At 47.2% G+C, this 13,635-nt stretch overlaps 2 protein-coding genes across 2 annotated transcripts; one reads left to right on the top strand and one right to left on the bottom strand.

The window, feature by feature from the left end:
* The first annotated feature begins 417 nt into the window (after window positions 1-417).
* gpr37a (G protein-coupled receptor 37a) lies at window positions 418-5,283 on the top strand. The gene is made up of 2 exons (XM_028958388.1): window positions 418-1,337; window positions 3,659-5,283. Exons 1-2 carry the CDS (start codon window positions 633-635, stop codon window positions 4,547-4,549), a joined length of 1,596 nt encoding a protein of 531 aa, XP_028814221.1. The 5' UTR covers window positions 418-632; the 3' UTR covers window positions 4,550-5,283.
* Window positions 5,284-11,437: 6,154 nt separating this feature from the next.
* Window positions 11,438-13,381, bottom strand: LOC114767199 (hyaluronidase PH-20-like). The gene is made up of 3 exons (XM_028958781.1): window positions 12,443-13,381; window positions 11,951-12,040; window positions 11,438-11,773 (listed from the first exon to the last, which is right to left on the bottom strand). Exons 1-3 carry the CDS (start codon window positions 13,379-13,381, stop codon window positions 11,438-11,440), a joined length of 1,365 nt encoding a protein of 454 aa, XP_028814614.1.
* Window positions 13,382-13,635: the final 254 nt, after the last annotated feature.

Genomic DNA, 13,635 nt, shown 5'->3' with positions numbered 1-13,635 from the left:
ACTCCTTCAAGACTGTTGGAAAAGCATTTCAGGTGACGACCTCTTGAAGCTCATCGAGAGAATGCCAAGAGTGTTCAAAGCAGTAATCAGAGCAAAGAAACTAGAATATAAAACATGTTTTCAGTTATTTCACCTTTTTTGTTAAGTACATAACTATGAATGAACACGTGGAGTTTTGATGCCTTCAGTGAGAATCTACCAATGTAAATGGTCAATAAAGAAAACACATTGAATGAGAAGGTGTCCAAGCTTTTGGCCTGTACTGTACTGTACAATCACAAGCAAAACCAAAAAATCCGACGTTAAAAACCGGCGTTGTAACGTTTTATTACACCGGAAGCAGCAGTAGGGCGTCCCCGTGTCCCCCCCTCCGTCCCGCTGTGACGTGATGCGGTTTGACAGATCGGGGCTATCGAGACCGGGTGCGCGCGCTCCTTAATCCGAAACGGCGGCGCGCCGCGCGCACACGTCCTCGCCGCGGTCGGCGCTGCTTCGGCGTGTAATGAGTGGAGTTTCGGGAAGAAGGAACATCTTGATGGACACCACGGAAGATTTATTCCTGCTCCAGTGTCGCCGGGGAACTTTTAGTGTAATAATGACCCCGTAATGACCCCGGTTTTTGACGCGGGTGGATGCGGGTTTGTTTTCCAGTCGCCACGATGCAGCCGCAGCTCCGGTCGCTGCTCTTGTTGTGGGGCGCGGTCGCGGTGTCCCACACCTCACCAGTTACCCCTGGGGACACCAGCCCCGACCCCGATGGTCGCGCGTGGAGGTGGCTCCGCCTCGGGGAGCAGCCCCCGACGACCTGGACCACAGGCGTCCACCCAGAACCAGGTCCAGGCGGAGATCGAAACGCGGCTCCAGTCCAGAAAGTTTCCGAAGGCGCGTCCCTGCCGAAGCTGGAGCCGCTGCCGGTTCCGATGGCGCTGAACCGGTCCACGGAGTTCCCGCTGGACTTCACGGGCCACGACGACTTCTTCACGCTCCCGGACGGCGCGTACGAGGACTTCACGCCCCTCGGGCCAATAATCCCACGGACCAGGACCAGCGACATCAAGAACCCCTTCTACCCCGTAACCCACGACACGTACGGCGCCTACGCCGTGCTGTGCGTGTCCGTGCTGCTCTTCGCCGTGGGGATTCTGGGCAACATCGCGATCATGTGCGTCGTGTGTCACAACTACTACATGCGGAGCATCTCCAACTCGCTCCTGGCCAACCTCGCCCTGTGGGACTTCGTGGTGATCTTCTTCTGCCTGCCTCTGGTGACGTTCCACGAGCTGACCAAGAACTGGCTGCTGGGGGAGTTCTCCTGCAGGGTCGTACCCTACATCGAGGTATTCGTCAACATTACATGTCACCTCTCGTCACTTTCACAAACGACAGCTGTCACTAACCATTCTACCGAGAGCGTGACTTCCGCTACTGCGCATGCTCAGAACGGAAGGAGCGGAGTTGTAGTTGTAGTTCATTCTCCACTTGCATTTCAGCAAGAAAATGTGCCTATTGGCGTGGTTGTGTATGTATGTGTCGTCTCATGGTGTAGTAAAACAGAACTGAATGATTTGAACGTACACTCTGACCTCGGGTGAACCGACAGCGAGTTGAGCAAAGAGCTGTACGCATGCGCACTTCTAACACTGGAACAACTCGCCTTGCATTTACATTTTACATTTACATTTACAGCATTTATCACACGCCCTTATCCAGAGCGACTTACAAAAAGTAGTTACAGGGACAGTCTCCCTGGAGCAACTTCGGGTTAAGTGTCTTGCTCAGGGACACAATGGTAGTAAGTGGGATTTGAACCTGGGTCTTCTGGTTCACAGGTGAGTGTGTTACCCACTAGGCTACTACCAGCCTTGCAAACAAGAGACTGAAAAACATCACTTTTCACTGCCACAACGTTCTCGTCTAAAAACGTTGCTACATTCATAGCAATAGAATTTTATTTAATAAAACGTGCTTTGAAACAACCAGAAAGGTTGTGTGAAAACCTGCAGGCACAGAACTATAATTAATTATAGTAAAACACATATATCTGCATGACAAATCGTAGGTCTGGACCACTGATGAGTAACGAGTCTGTTAGTACCGGCCATTAATTCATTATACCGATCGGCTCTCTGTCGGGTAGAAAGACCCTGATCACGTCTTGTAAGCCTGTAACTTCTCTGTTGCAGTCAATTGATCAAAAAAAATAATAAAAAATGTGACGGCAAACGCTGCTCGCACACACAAACTTTTATGCTGAAGCCAGACGGTTAAGCTGATAATAGTGTTAGCACAGCAGTAAAGAGCGCTTTAATCATGCAATTTGTGGAGGGTAATTACAGTAAACACCGGGGACGTTGGCTTAATGAATAAAGCGCATGTGGCCCCAGCAATCTGTTGTCACTGGCACACAGGTGGCTGGGGGTTCGTGGCACATCACGCTCCACCAACCTGCTCCTCGCGGACCGGCGTCGTATTCGATGGAGCACGTCTGAACCAGGACCGTTTAAAAAACAGGGGCCCGGCGTGCCGGAAGGGCCGTGTTTACGCCTCCTCCAGCTGAGGGCCGTATGGAAACGGTCACAGTGATGGGTTAGGTGGCCTTTTTTTTCTCCTCCAGATATGTTCCTGCTTTGAAGGAGCAGAAGAGAAACCCGTTTTACTTGTCTTTTTGTCTCATTTATTGATGAATTAGTAAATTAAGCTCATTGGTAGATTTTCATTCTTTTTAAAAACAATAATGCTAATATTGTTTAATATTTAATTACATTTAATAAATGTAATATTGTTTTTGTAATTTGAAGAACTAAGACATTTTTCTATTGATTGGTTGCTAATATTCAAATAATTCTATAGATAACTAATTAAAAAGATAACGGGATTTTATCAACATTAAACAAAAAATTACTGTATGAAATGAAAAGAGCAAATGTGAAGGTTTCCTGGGCAGCACAGCAACCTCCAAGGTTGTGAATTTGAATCCTGGCTTGGCCCTTGTGTGTGGGGAGTTTGCATGCTCTCCCCGCATTGGTTTCCTCCGGTTTGCTCCTGGCATGTACAGTACAGGCCGAAAGTTTGGACACACCTTCTCATTCAATGTGTTTTCTTTATTTTCATGGCCATTTACGTTGGTAGATTCTCACTGAAGGCATCAAAACTATGAATGAACACATGCGGAGTTATGTACTTAACAAAAAGTGGAGACCTGACCTCCACAGTCACCGGACCTGAACCCAATCCAGATGGTTTGGGGTGAGCTGGACCGCAGAGTGAAGGCAAAGGGGCCAACAAGTGCTAAACACCTCTGGGAACTCCTTCAAGACTGTTGGAAAACCATTTCAGGTGACGAAGCTCATCGAGAGAATGCCAAGAGTGTTCAAAGCAGTAATCAGAGCAAAGAAACTAGAATATAAAACATGTTTTCAGTTATTTCACCTTTTTTTGTTAAGTACATAACTCCACATGTGTTCATTCATAGTTTTGATGCCTTCAGTGAGAATCTACCAACGTAAATGAGAAGATGTGTTCAAACTTTTGGCCTGTACTGTACCTTTGGTGGAAATTGAGTGCCTGTGTGCACCCCTGTGGCATCATTGCTTTTAAAATGGCAGCAGTGTGGCCAGAATTGTGCTGATCATTTTTTTTTTTTTTTGGCCCTTCCCAGGTGGCCTCTGTAGGCGTGACTACATTCACCCTCTGCGCTCTGTGCATCGACCGCTTCCGCGCCGCCACCAACGTCCAGCTTTACTACGAGATGATTGAGAACTGCGCCTCCACGGCAGCCAAGCTGGCCGTCATCTGGATCGGCGCCCTGCTGCTGGCGCTGCCCGAGCTGCTGATCCGGCAGCTGGTGAGGGAGGAGCGCGACCCCCCGGAGGTGACCCCGTGCGAGCGCTGCGTGGTGCGGATCTCCACCGCCCTGCCCGACACGCTTTACGTGCTGGGCTTGACCTACGATGGTGCCAGACTCTGGTGGTACTTTGGCTGCTACTTCTGCCTCCCCACACTCTTCACCATTGGCTGCTCGCTGGCCACGGCCCAGAAGATCCGGCAGGCCGAGCGGGCCGAGCGGGCCAGCGTGCGCGGGAACCGGAAGCAGATCCAGCTGGAGGGCCAGATGAACTGCACGGTGGTGGCCATGGCCATAGTCTACGGCTTCTGCATCATCCCTGAGAACATCTGCAACATCGTGGCGGCGTACATGGCGGCGAGCGTGCCACAGCGCGCCCTGGATGTCCTGCGCCTGGTCAGCCAGCTGCTGCTGTTCAGCAAGTCGGCGGCCACGCCCGTGCTGCTGCTCACGCTCTGCAGGCCCTTCGGCCGCGCCTTCCTGGACTGCTGCTGCTGCTGCCTCGACGAGTGCGGCCCGCCGAAGTCCTCCGCGGCCACCAGCGACAACGACGTGGAGCACGAGGGCACCACCACCGACCTGGAGCTGTCCCCCTTCAGCACCACCCGCAGAGAGGCGGCCACCCACGCTCGGGCGGCCACCTACGCTCCGACCGCCACCTACGCTCCGACCACCACCTACACGCCGGTGGCCACGCACTGCTAGGTGCTGCTTCCACGCATCCGCGCCAATCTCATGCCAATATGAAACCGTATTCCGCTGATTCGCCACTTGAAATGGACAGACCGCGGGACTAATGGCGAGAAGCCGGCACTTTTAAAAAATGAAGCCGAGATAATGTGAACTGACTTTTCAAACATTCAGGAATGTGCTTTTAAATACAGTATTTCTATATTATGGAGGAGGTCACAAGGCCTTCTTTAGGGCAGCGGGTCGTACGGTGTACGCCAGATGCAGATGTCCGTCGCTGTTTACATGAAAGACGTACGGATTTTCAGAGTAGTTTCTTCTTCTTTAAACCCACCAGTATTTTTTTTTGCTCTCTTTTGCACCCACGTTTAGCTCGTGCTTTTGCAGCGAAATTTTTATTTCACAAGGTGAAGTGAGACCTCTCGTGTACGTACGTGCTTCAGAGTCCTGATTCGTGCGAGTCACTGGTTAGGCCTCTAGGTCCTTTTCTACGTTTAATATCAAGACTCTACAACTCACCTTGGTCGGCCGGGAAGTGTCTTTCTAGTCATTTCTGGTCAATTCTGGTCAAACCAAACCTGAAACACGAGCATATGTTGGGACATTGGTGGGACGTGGGTCACTCTGTTCCTTGCGAAGGTATAAAAACGGCAAGCTCTGCGCTTGTGGGTGTTTACAACATTTTACCGCCCTGCGTGAAGCTTACAGCGTGATAACTTGCCAAAACAATAAAAAAGGGCGTTCACTTATTTTCCTGCTTCTTTGTGTATATTAATTTATTTCAACTTGCTGCCTTAACACTAGAATTACTGACTTTTTTATTTTCTGGTGCAAGGCCCAAGGTGTTAGTCACCCCTGCTGAGAGTTTGGCACATTTGCATTTGCAGAGGAGACCATTGGGAGTGCCCAGTGCAGTAGCAAAGCACACGCGTATTAGAATGCTAATGAAAAATATAGTGAGTTACACTTTAACACCCACCTACCAGCCAATCAGAGTGGAGGAATTTTCCCAGCCTATGGTACAACTAAGGGACAGTGGGTACACATCAGAGTGGATTATTCAAATTATTAATGACTTGAAGAAAGGTTTTCAGTTCACCGTTGTTATTTTTTTACAACTCTGACCAGGAATGTCTTTCCTCCTCTCTTCGCCTCGGGCAGGCCTGTTAAGATTTGTTCACTTGTCATCGAAGGTTGGCACTGAGTGAAGGCACCAGTCATCTGGCTGAGGTGACATCATCTCCATACAGTACTCACCCAGAGCACACTGTGGCCATTGTTGTACAGCCATCGCCAGGGCACCAGCAGGAATCCATAGTGGAACTGTGGTCTGTGGTGTCGTAGACGGTTCTTACGCTGCCCCCTTCCGCTCTGCACGGAACTAGCCATGATTAATTCCTGGTTAATGGTTTCTGCTTTAGAAATATTTTAGGTGACTTAAAGTTAATTTGATTCACACACAGTCACATGTCCCCTGCATTAATTCACACCATGCTAAGCAGTGCGACCATTCACCCACTCAGGAATATCAGCATGCCGCTGGCGGCTCCCTGGTTTACCCCTCGACACACTGCTCATTATTATACTGCACATTCCAGCGTGTGCAGATCTTTTTGTTCAGATCATATTTGAAAAATAAAAGTGAGTTGAAACGGGTAAAAAAAAAAAAGGAAAAACACGACAATATTACAACAATGGCCACCAAATGATTTAAGAAGTTTATGGCGATCAACAAAATAGAAAGGTCGTTTATTAATTTTTTTTCTGTATTTCCGGAGCTGCATTTATGAAAGAACGTGATGAAATAACATCCTCTTTACTTGTCTAAAGATTATCAATTGATATTGCCAATAATTATTAGATTGTAATAATTAGAAAGCCCATGTTGCCAAATAAATTTATATATTTTCCACAATTTACAAAAATACAAAAATACTAAGAAGTAAAAAAAGCAGCTAAACCCGACTACAAACCGTTTAGGCGGGGTTCGCAGCATGCTCCAGTCCACACTGGCAGCATTGTACAGGCACCATGCATCAGTACTGCGACCCTCGCACGCCATCCACCTTGCAGCATAATCTGATGCATCTGGTTTAGCGGATGCCTTCCTGCGAGGATAAGGCCTTTATTGTCTTTCGCGGGCCTTTGTCAGATTGTTTCTCATTTCTAGGTCACTGGCTACGAATGAATGCTTGAATGAATAAACGAGTTTTGTTGCGGGGAGAACGCTGCGCTCCCTCTTATATTTTGGACGGGGGGGAAGGTTGGCATTATGCTCCTCCCCTGCTCTGCTGCAGTGCCAAGTTCACATTCTTCGCTATGTGCTGTTTGCTTAAACTTGCATCAAAGGTGCTATTATGCTCCTAATTGAGTGACGGCTGGGGACTCGCAAAAAAAAAAAAAAGACGCACACGCATACATTCACACAAATAGCACTCGATGGTGCGCTGTTCAATCAGCCATTCATTTCATTCATCATTCTTTCAGCCTGGCGCAACTAACCTTGGGAAATCTGACTGGTTGACGTAATAATCATGATTAAGTTCATGCCCCCTTCATCATCAGAGACTAGGCACCACACTGAGGCCGTCTGATAATGTTTAAATGTCTTTGATAATGACTTCTGCTCTAAACCATGCATTGTACACACAAGTGTATACTTACATTTACATTTATAGCATTGATCAGACACCCTTATCCAAAGCGACTTACAACCAGTAGTTACAAGGACAGGGTTGAGTGACTTGCTCAGGGACACAATGGTAGTAAGTGGGATTTGAACCTGGGTCTTCTGGTTCATAGGCGAGTGTGTTACCCACTAGGCTACTACCACCCCATATACACCCTGTATACTAATAGAATATCGAGGTCTTCAGAATGAGGGAATTTATTAAATGAGCACCATGAATGTCCAACTGGACATTCCCTCTACTGAAAGGTTGGAACGCGATTTCGTTTATGTGCCCCTCCATCCTGAGACAGGGACAGAGAAACTGTCGCTCCACGAGTAGACGGCAGACAAAAGCCTGGTCAAGGATAATACCGTGCTGGCAGGGAGGCAGAAACACTCTGGCCATTGTGCACATAAGCGTTTGTGAGAGAAGCCGTGTCGAACAGTCCAGTTTGTAAAAGGAGATTCATTAGTTGTAAATGCTGACTGTCTCTCTGAAAAGAGTTCGTTTCATTTCTAATAGGAATTCCGAATTCTAATAGGAACAAGAGCCAACAAACCTTCATCGAGAACCATTTATCCACCTTCTCAGTTTATGAGGCTGATTGCTTCGACCTAGAGAATGACTATAGTGGTTATGATTGATTTCATATCATTTAGATATAATTCCTCACATAGCAGAAAAATCAAGCAAGTTGTACATATTTGGCATTTGCTTTGGGGGAAAAAAGCTGAGTTTGTACTGTTACAATGAGAGAAGCTTGTGTCACTGTGGTACCGAGAGCCGTGCAGGAACAATCGCTGCCCTGTGTGGGCTTTTTATGGGGTGTGAGTGGTGGCCAAGCAAGGGCCATTGATTTCTACCAGCTCACCAGTTACGAAGTTGCAAGCCAAGGGAAACTGGGCACACAAAAGAGCGCCAGGACTTCAGCAGAAGTGAACCAAAGCCTCCCAGACTTCTTCTTAACATAAGAAATTAAAATTGAATTCATGCACCACATTTCTGTATTTTATCTGCAATAACCAGGAAAATGGAGAATTCTTGGGAGACATTCTGTTTGTCAAGAGCTTATTTCTTATAAATAGGGCAGTGGTGGCCTGGCACCCGTAATGGACCCTGAAATCAGAAGGTTGCCACTTCAAATCCTGAACCGCCAAGGTGCCACTGAGGTGCCACTGAGCAAAGCACCGTCCCCACACACTGCTCCCCGGGCGCCTGTCATGGCTGCCCACTGCTCACCAAGGGTGATGGTTAAATGCAGAGGACACATTTTGTTTGTTGTGTTGTGCTTCGCAATGACATTCAATTCACTTTCATGTAGATTTCATTTAGTTTTCAATATGATTCATGTCAGTTCATGTAGATTTATGTCAGTTTTCAATATGATTGATGTCAGTTCATGTAGATTTGTGTCAGTTTTCAATATGATTCATGTAGATTTATGTCAGTTTTCAATATGATTGATGTCAGTTCATGTAGATTTGTGTCAGTTTTCGATATGATTCATGTAGATTTATGTCAGTTTTCAATATGACTTAAGTCAGTTCATGTAGATTTGTGTCAGTTTTTGATACGATTCATTTCAGTTCATGTATATTCATGTCAGTTTTTGATATCATCATCTGTGTTTCATGCTGATAATTGTGAAGTGTGTAAAGTTCTCCTCCCCTCAGTGTTTCTACCTTCTCCCACACTTCAAAGACATGTGGTTGGCAATACTGTGTGCGTGAGTGTGGGTGTGTCTGGTTCCCAAGTTTTCTTCCTTGAAACTTAAAGATCTTGCACTGTGCCAGAGCTTCCTTAACACCCTTACCTGGACAAGCAACTTTAGAAAATGGATCCACATGCATTGTTACATGTTCATTTTTTATTTTTTGTTGGATTTGTTGACCCCACTATATAAGACAATTTACTAGTTCACTAGTCATAAATCTTAATAATATATCTATAGGTACTAAGCAACCCATGCTGTGCTGCTGTGTATCACATGTGACAATCACTTCACTTTCTTCTTTCTTCTAAAGTAGTATACCATTTTTTTTTTCAGATTTATTCATAATTTGACACAATTTTGGGAAATTGTGGGAACAGGTTTAAATCATTCAGAATCATGTGAATGCCTTTAGGCTCATTTTAAATGTATTTAATAATAATAAAAAAAACATTATACTTTGACAGAACGAATGACAGAAACGATGACATTCAAACAAAAAGTTTCTTCCTCTGCAAGGTAGAGATGATTAGTCCGAATCAGTCCTATAGTGCTTTGAAGGTAGGACTCTGTAGTTTCCATCCGCTCTTTAGGCTCTAAATATTTAACAGCCGCGTGTTCTGGTTGGGGTATTTCCTTGTTTGAAAAGAGCTTGATGGGTCTCTGGTTCTGTGGAGCTTCAGCTCACGTAGCTCGGGCAGTAATTGACAATTCATATTTCAGGATCTCACTACGCTGTCTGTGTTCAGTCACATGCCAGGTTCTCGCCGCATAACAGACTCACTGTACTGTGGCTAATGGAGCAGTTCTGGAACGTTCTGCCCCTGACAAGAGAACACAGCGGACACATCCACATTTCATCCCTCTGAAAAGAACAAATGTGATAGAAAACAAGGAGGTGGGAAGCTAGGGCGAGTTGTCGGGCTGAACACCGCCCAGATGCGTAGGAACCGCATTATTTCTGCCTCCGTGATCAGCCGCCATGGGATAATTAAGGAGACGCTCATGCTTGGTAACAAGCTCCGGTTCCAGAGCCCTCAGCCAAATTCCCCACATGCATCGCAGCATCTCATTATTCATGATGTTTAGCAACAACCAGCGGAGTGTGAAGTGAGGTCTCTGTCATCAAGTTATCTTCAAACCAAGAGCCAGTCTTTAAAAGCAGATCTGACGTGTCTATTTCTACAGTACAAGCAACCCAAAGTCATCTAGGGTTTTGTATCTTGGCCAGATTTGCTGTTCTTTGACTCTAGATAATTCAAAGTTGTTCTTTATGATCTTTCCAAATGATAACATTGTTTTTTTTACGTCTTGTGCGTATTACACGACACGTGCTGCCTTTAACTGTGGAAATGTACCATGCAAATTGTTCCTTTGTGAGGGAATTTTATTTTTATTGTTTACAAACTGCAAATCGGGGTCAACGAATGAAACCCATTTAATGAGTAATGAGGTGAGAGGTGTGATTACTCATATCTTATTTCCCGACATGTCCTTCTGTTTCCAAGCTGCGTTTTCCAGAACGTTGCAAAGGAACATTAGTTAGACCGTTGTCATAGAAACCAATATTTTCTGTTCTTTGTCTTCTTTTTAATAGTATTATTTCCTCTCTTTCGTCTTTTTAAAGTGTCCCTGTGTGGGCTCACCTTATCTTAAAATTCTCCGCGTGCCCATGTGCAGAATTTGAATAAGTTGTGAATAAATGCGAACTTGTCCTCAGCAGTAAACCAGAAAGCAAATAACCAAAAAACCCTGTTATAATACAGAAAATAGACATCAGTCGTGTTATGTTCTATTACATAATGTTTTTTTTTTTACTGTGAGGCCACTGAGCAGCTCCATGCACGAGGGGAATAGAGAAATGACACTGAAATGTTCATTATTTGCACACCAGACCAGGCCGGGCTGAAGCAGCGTGACCCTTGCTGAACTCCTGGCTGTGGGTGAGTTCACTCCGGCCTCCTTGTCACCCCACTGCTGAGCACCCTCATTGTCTGGTGGGAGGGGGGTGTGGGTGGGCTCTGTCTGGGTCTGCAGACCACCTAGTGGCTGAAGATTGTCACAGCAGGAGGTCTGGGACAGAACAGCAACCAGCAGCTCATAACATGGAAACTGAATAAGAATTAATGTGATTATAGAATAAATATAGAATATGTTTGTGTGTGTGTAATAGTATGTGTTTTAATTCATCTTTTACAATGACCAAATTGTCTCTGAATGAAGGAAGCTGTGATTGCCAGACAAAGAGGAGTCTGATCCCTTATTAAATGGGCACCCCCAAAATCCTCTCAGAGACCCTGGTTCCGAGTGTCTAACAGCCCCTTGCTGTGACGTTGTCTGAAGTGACATGACGTTTTGCAGTTTTTACCCTGATTTCAAATTCACACACTGTATGTTAACTTTGATCATTTTAATAGCTCAACTATAAGTGCTGATCATGATTAGCGTTTATTCGAACGCCACAGTGTAACATTAAGACTATAATCCCAGCTGCTAAGACAGAAGACAGAACAGCACGAGCTACACGTATATGACCAGAGGGGTCATGGGCAGCCAGCTGGGCATCTGGGCGGAGCAGCTCCGCCCAGCGTAGCACTGGCAGGCAAAGTTGTCGTAGAGGTATTCGACATCGCTGTAGGAGGGCACCCCGGTTACGATGTACCGGCCATCGAAATTGTCAATGTAGAAGTTCTGGGGGTTCAGGTGCAGGTAGGTGTCCGTGTCGTAGTCTTTGCGGACGCAGCGCCCGTTGCTCTGGCACAGCATGTCACTGCAGACCTTGGTGGCAGCGGTCACGTTGGCAGTGTAGGGATTGAGAGTGGAGAGCAGGTAATAAGACAGATTTTGGCAGAGTTCCTGTAGAGGGAGAGAAAACCGTGGATAAAATTTCAAAAAAAAATGACACTACACATGAGGCGAGACAAAATCTTCTTTCTTCTTCCAAATTCATTCAGCCACTGCAGTCCTTAAAGCCACAAGAATGAGCAAACTGAAAATTTCAGCTGGTGTTGATATTTAATGTCTGAAAAATACCTTGTTTGTGTAGGCAGAGCTGCCACCCCACAGCACCGACCCCGAGGCTCCCACAGCTGCACTTTCCCCTATGGTCCTGACCAGGTCTCCCTGTGGAGGATAAACCGTTCTGAGCTTGGGCTGACTCTCCGTGACGTGTGTTGGATTCATTGTGCTATACGGTGAAGACCGTCGTTTTAATGACTTTTAATACTAAATCGAACCTGCATATCGGTGATGGAAAACAAAACCAGCATTTTGCCAGAACATTGCAAAAAGAGGAGACCACTGAAATGGCTCGATTGTCCCAATCGCTCCAAATTGCAAATGCACGGGTTGTTATAAACCGGAAATTGTTTTATAACCCGACGTTCTCAAGGAAATGATTCCATTTCCTGCCAGTGCGCTGTTCCAACACTTGTTCGCTTTTTACGCCTACTGGCGAATGCTGATAATAATAATAATAATAATGATAGCTGATTCTAAAAAAGTGAACAGATTCCCGTCTCCTACCTCCGCCAGGTAAAGCTCGTTCTGGTCACGGAAGAGAGGCTGGGAGTACACGTAGACAGGAGCTGTGTAGGGGTGCTTGGGTAAAGCCGACACCCTCATGGCTTCGTGCACTTGGTTGCGGGCGAACAGGGCGGCGCTGTGCTTCCCGCGCAGCGAGGTGGGCAGGTAGACTGAGGGGTAGAGGGCGGTGCTGGTGTCCCAGAGCCACAGGAGCTGGTCGTTCAGCCGCTGCGTGGTCCCCGCGCACTTCCCCGTGTAGCCCGGCTCCGTCTCGCCGTAGTTGTAGCAGTTGGGGAACAGGTAGAAGCCCCACAGGTAGTTCGGCCGCTCGCCGATGGCCACCTTCAGCGTGTCCTCCATGAAGCTCCTGGCTGCCGCCTGGAACTGCTCCTTGGCCCGGGCGGCCGCCTGCTGCGGGGCCAGCGAAGGGTCGTTCTCACGGGCGTAGCTGACAGACAGCTTCCTGTAGATCTCCTTGGTGCCCCAGTCCCGGTCGAATAGAGGTCTCCATTGCTCCCAGTCCAGCAGGGCCAGGCCTGCGGACGCCGTCGGGACGTACGCTGAGAGATCCGCCCGGGCCTTGTCCAGGCTGGCCGACAGGTTTCCCTTCTGAGGGATGCCGCCGTGGAACTCCTGCAGCGTCTCGTAGTCCGTGTACGGATACAGAGCCATGCGGTTCTTGTAGAAGAGAGTCAGGAACTGATCGGGTTCGCTGGCCGGGGTCGTCACCGCCTGGAACGCCGACATGTCTAGCGGAACGTCGAGGCGCCTGCACTCTGTGACGGGAGCGTTCCAGATCACCATGAAGGGCTTTCCTTCCACCACCGGGGCAGCAGTGTGGGGCAGACCTGCGGTGGGACAGAATTGGCCCAGAAGGACCAGGATCGCACCTACCAGCAGGTGTGAAGGTCCTCCACATGCAAAAATACGCTGTTCCATGATCTTCTGCCAAAGACTGCCTTCACATATATTGAACACATATATAAACAACTATGTTACGTTCAAGACGATTCTAATTTATATATATAAATGTGTGTGTGTGTGTGTGTTACAGAGCTTACCTGAACCCACCTGGTCCTCTGCACATTGTGCAGAAATTTTTATACCGAGGAGCACCTCTCCCGGTGTATTTGTTTTTCAGTGCGATAGCGTATCCCCGGAGCAAAAAGGCCGTGTATTACCTTGACCTTGTT

This window comes from Denticeps clupeoides, chromosome 17, assembly GCF_900700375.1.
Source record: "Denticeps clupeoides chromosome 17, fDenClu1.1, whole genome shotgun sequence".
Classification (NCBI taxonomy): domain Eukaryota; kingdom Metazoa; phylum Chordata; class Actinopteri; order Clupeiformes; family Denticipitidae; genus Denticeps; species Denticeps clupeoides.
This window is presented reverse-complemented; position numbering and strand designations above follow the sequence as displayed.

Bases quoted from the DNA above. Each gene is read 5' to 3' on its own strand.
- gpr37a (XM_028958388.1), top strand. From the start codon at position 633: ATGCGGGTTTGTTTTCCAGTCGCCACGATGCAGCCGCAGCTCCGGTCG. The intron at 1,338-3,658 runs GTATTCGTCAAC...GGCCCTTCCCAG, and splicing joins GGGTCGTACCCTACATCGAG to GTGGCCTCTGTAGGCGTGAC.
- LOC114767199 (XM_028958781.1), bottom strand. From the start codon at position 13,381: ATGGAACAGCGTATTTTTGCATGTGGAGGACCTTCACACCTGCTGGTA. The intron at 12,041-12,442 runs GTAGGAGACGGG...TATCCTCCACAG, and splicing joins ACGAGCTTTACCTGGCGGAG to GGAGACCTGGTCAGGACCAT. The intron at 11,774-11,950 runs GTATTTTTCAGA...CTCCCTCTACAG, and splicing joins GCTCTGCCTACACAAACAAG to GAACTCTGCCAAAATCTGTC.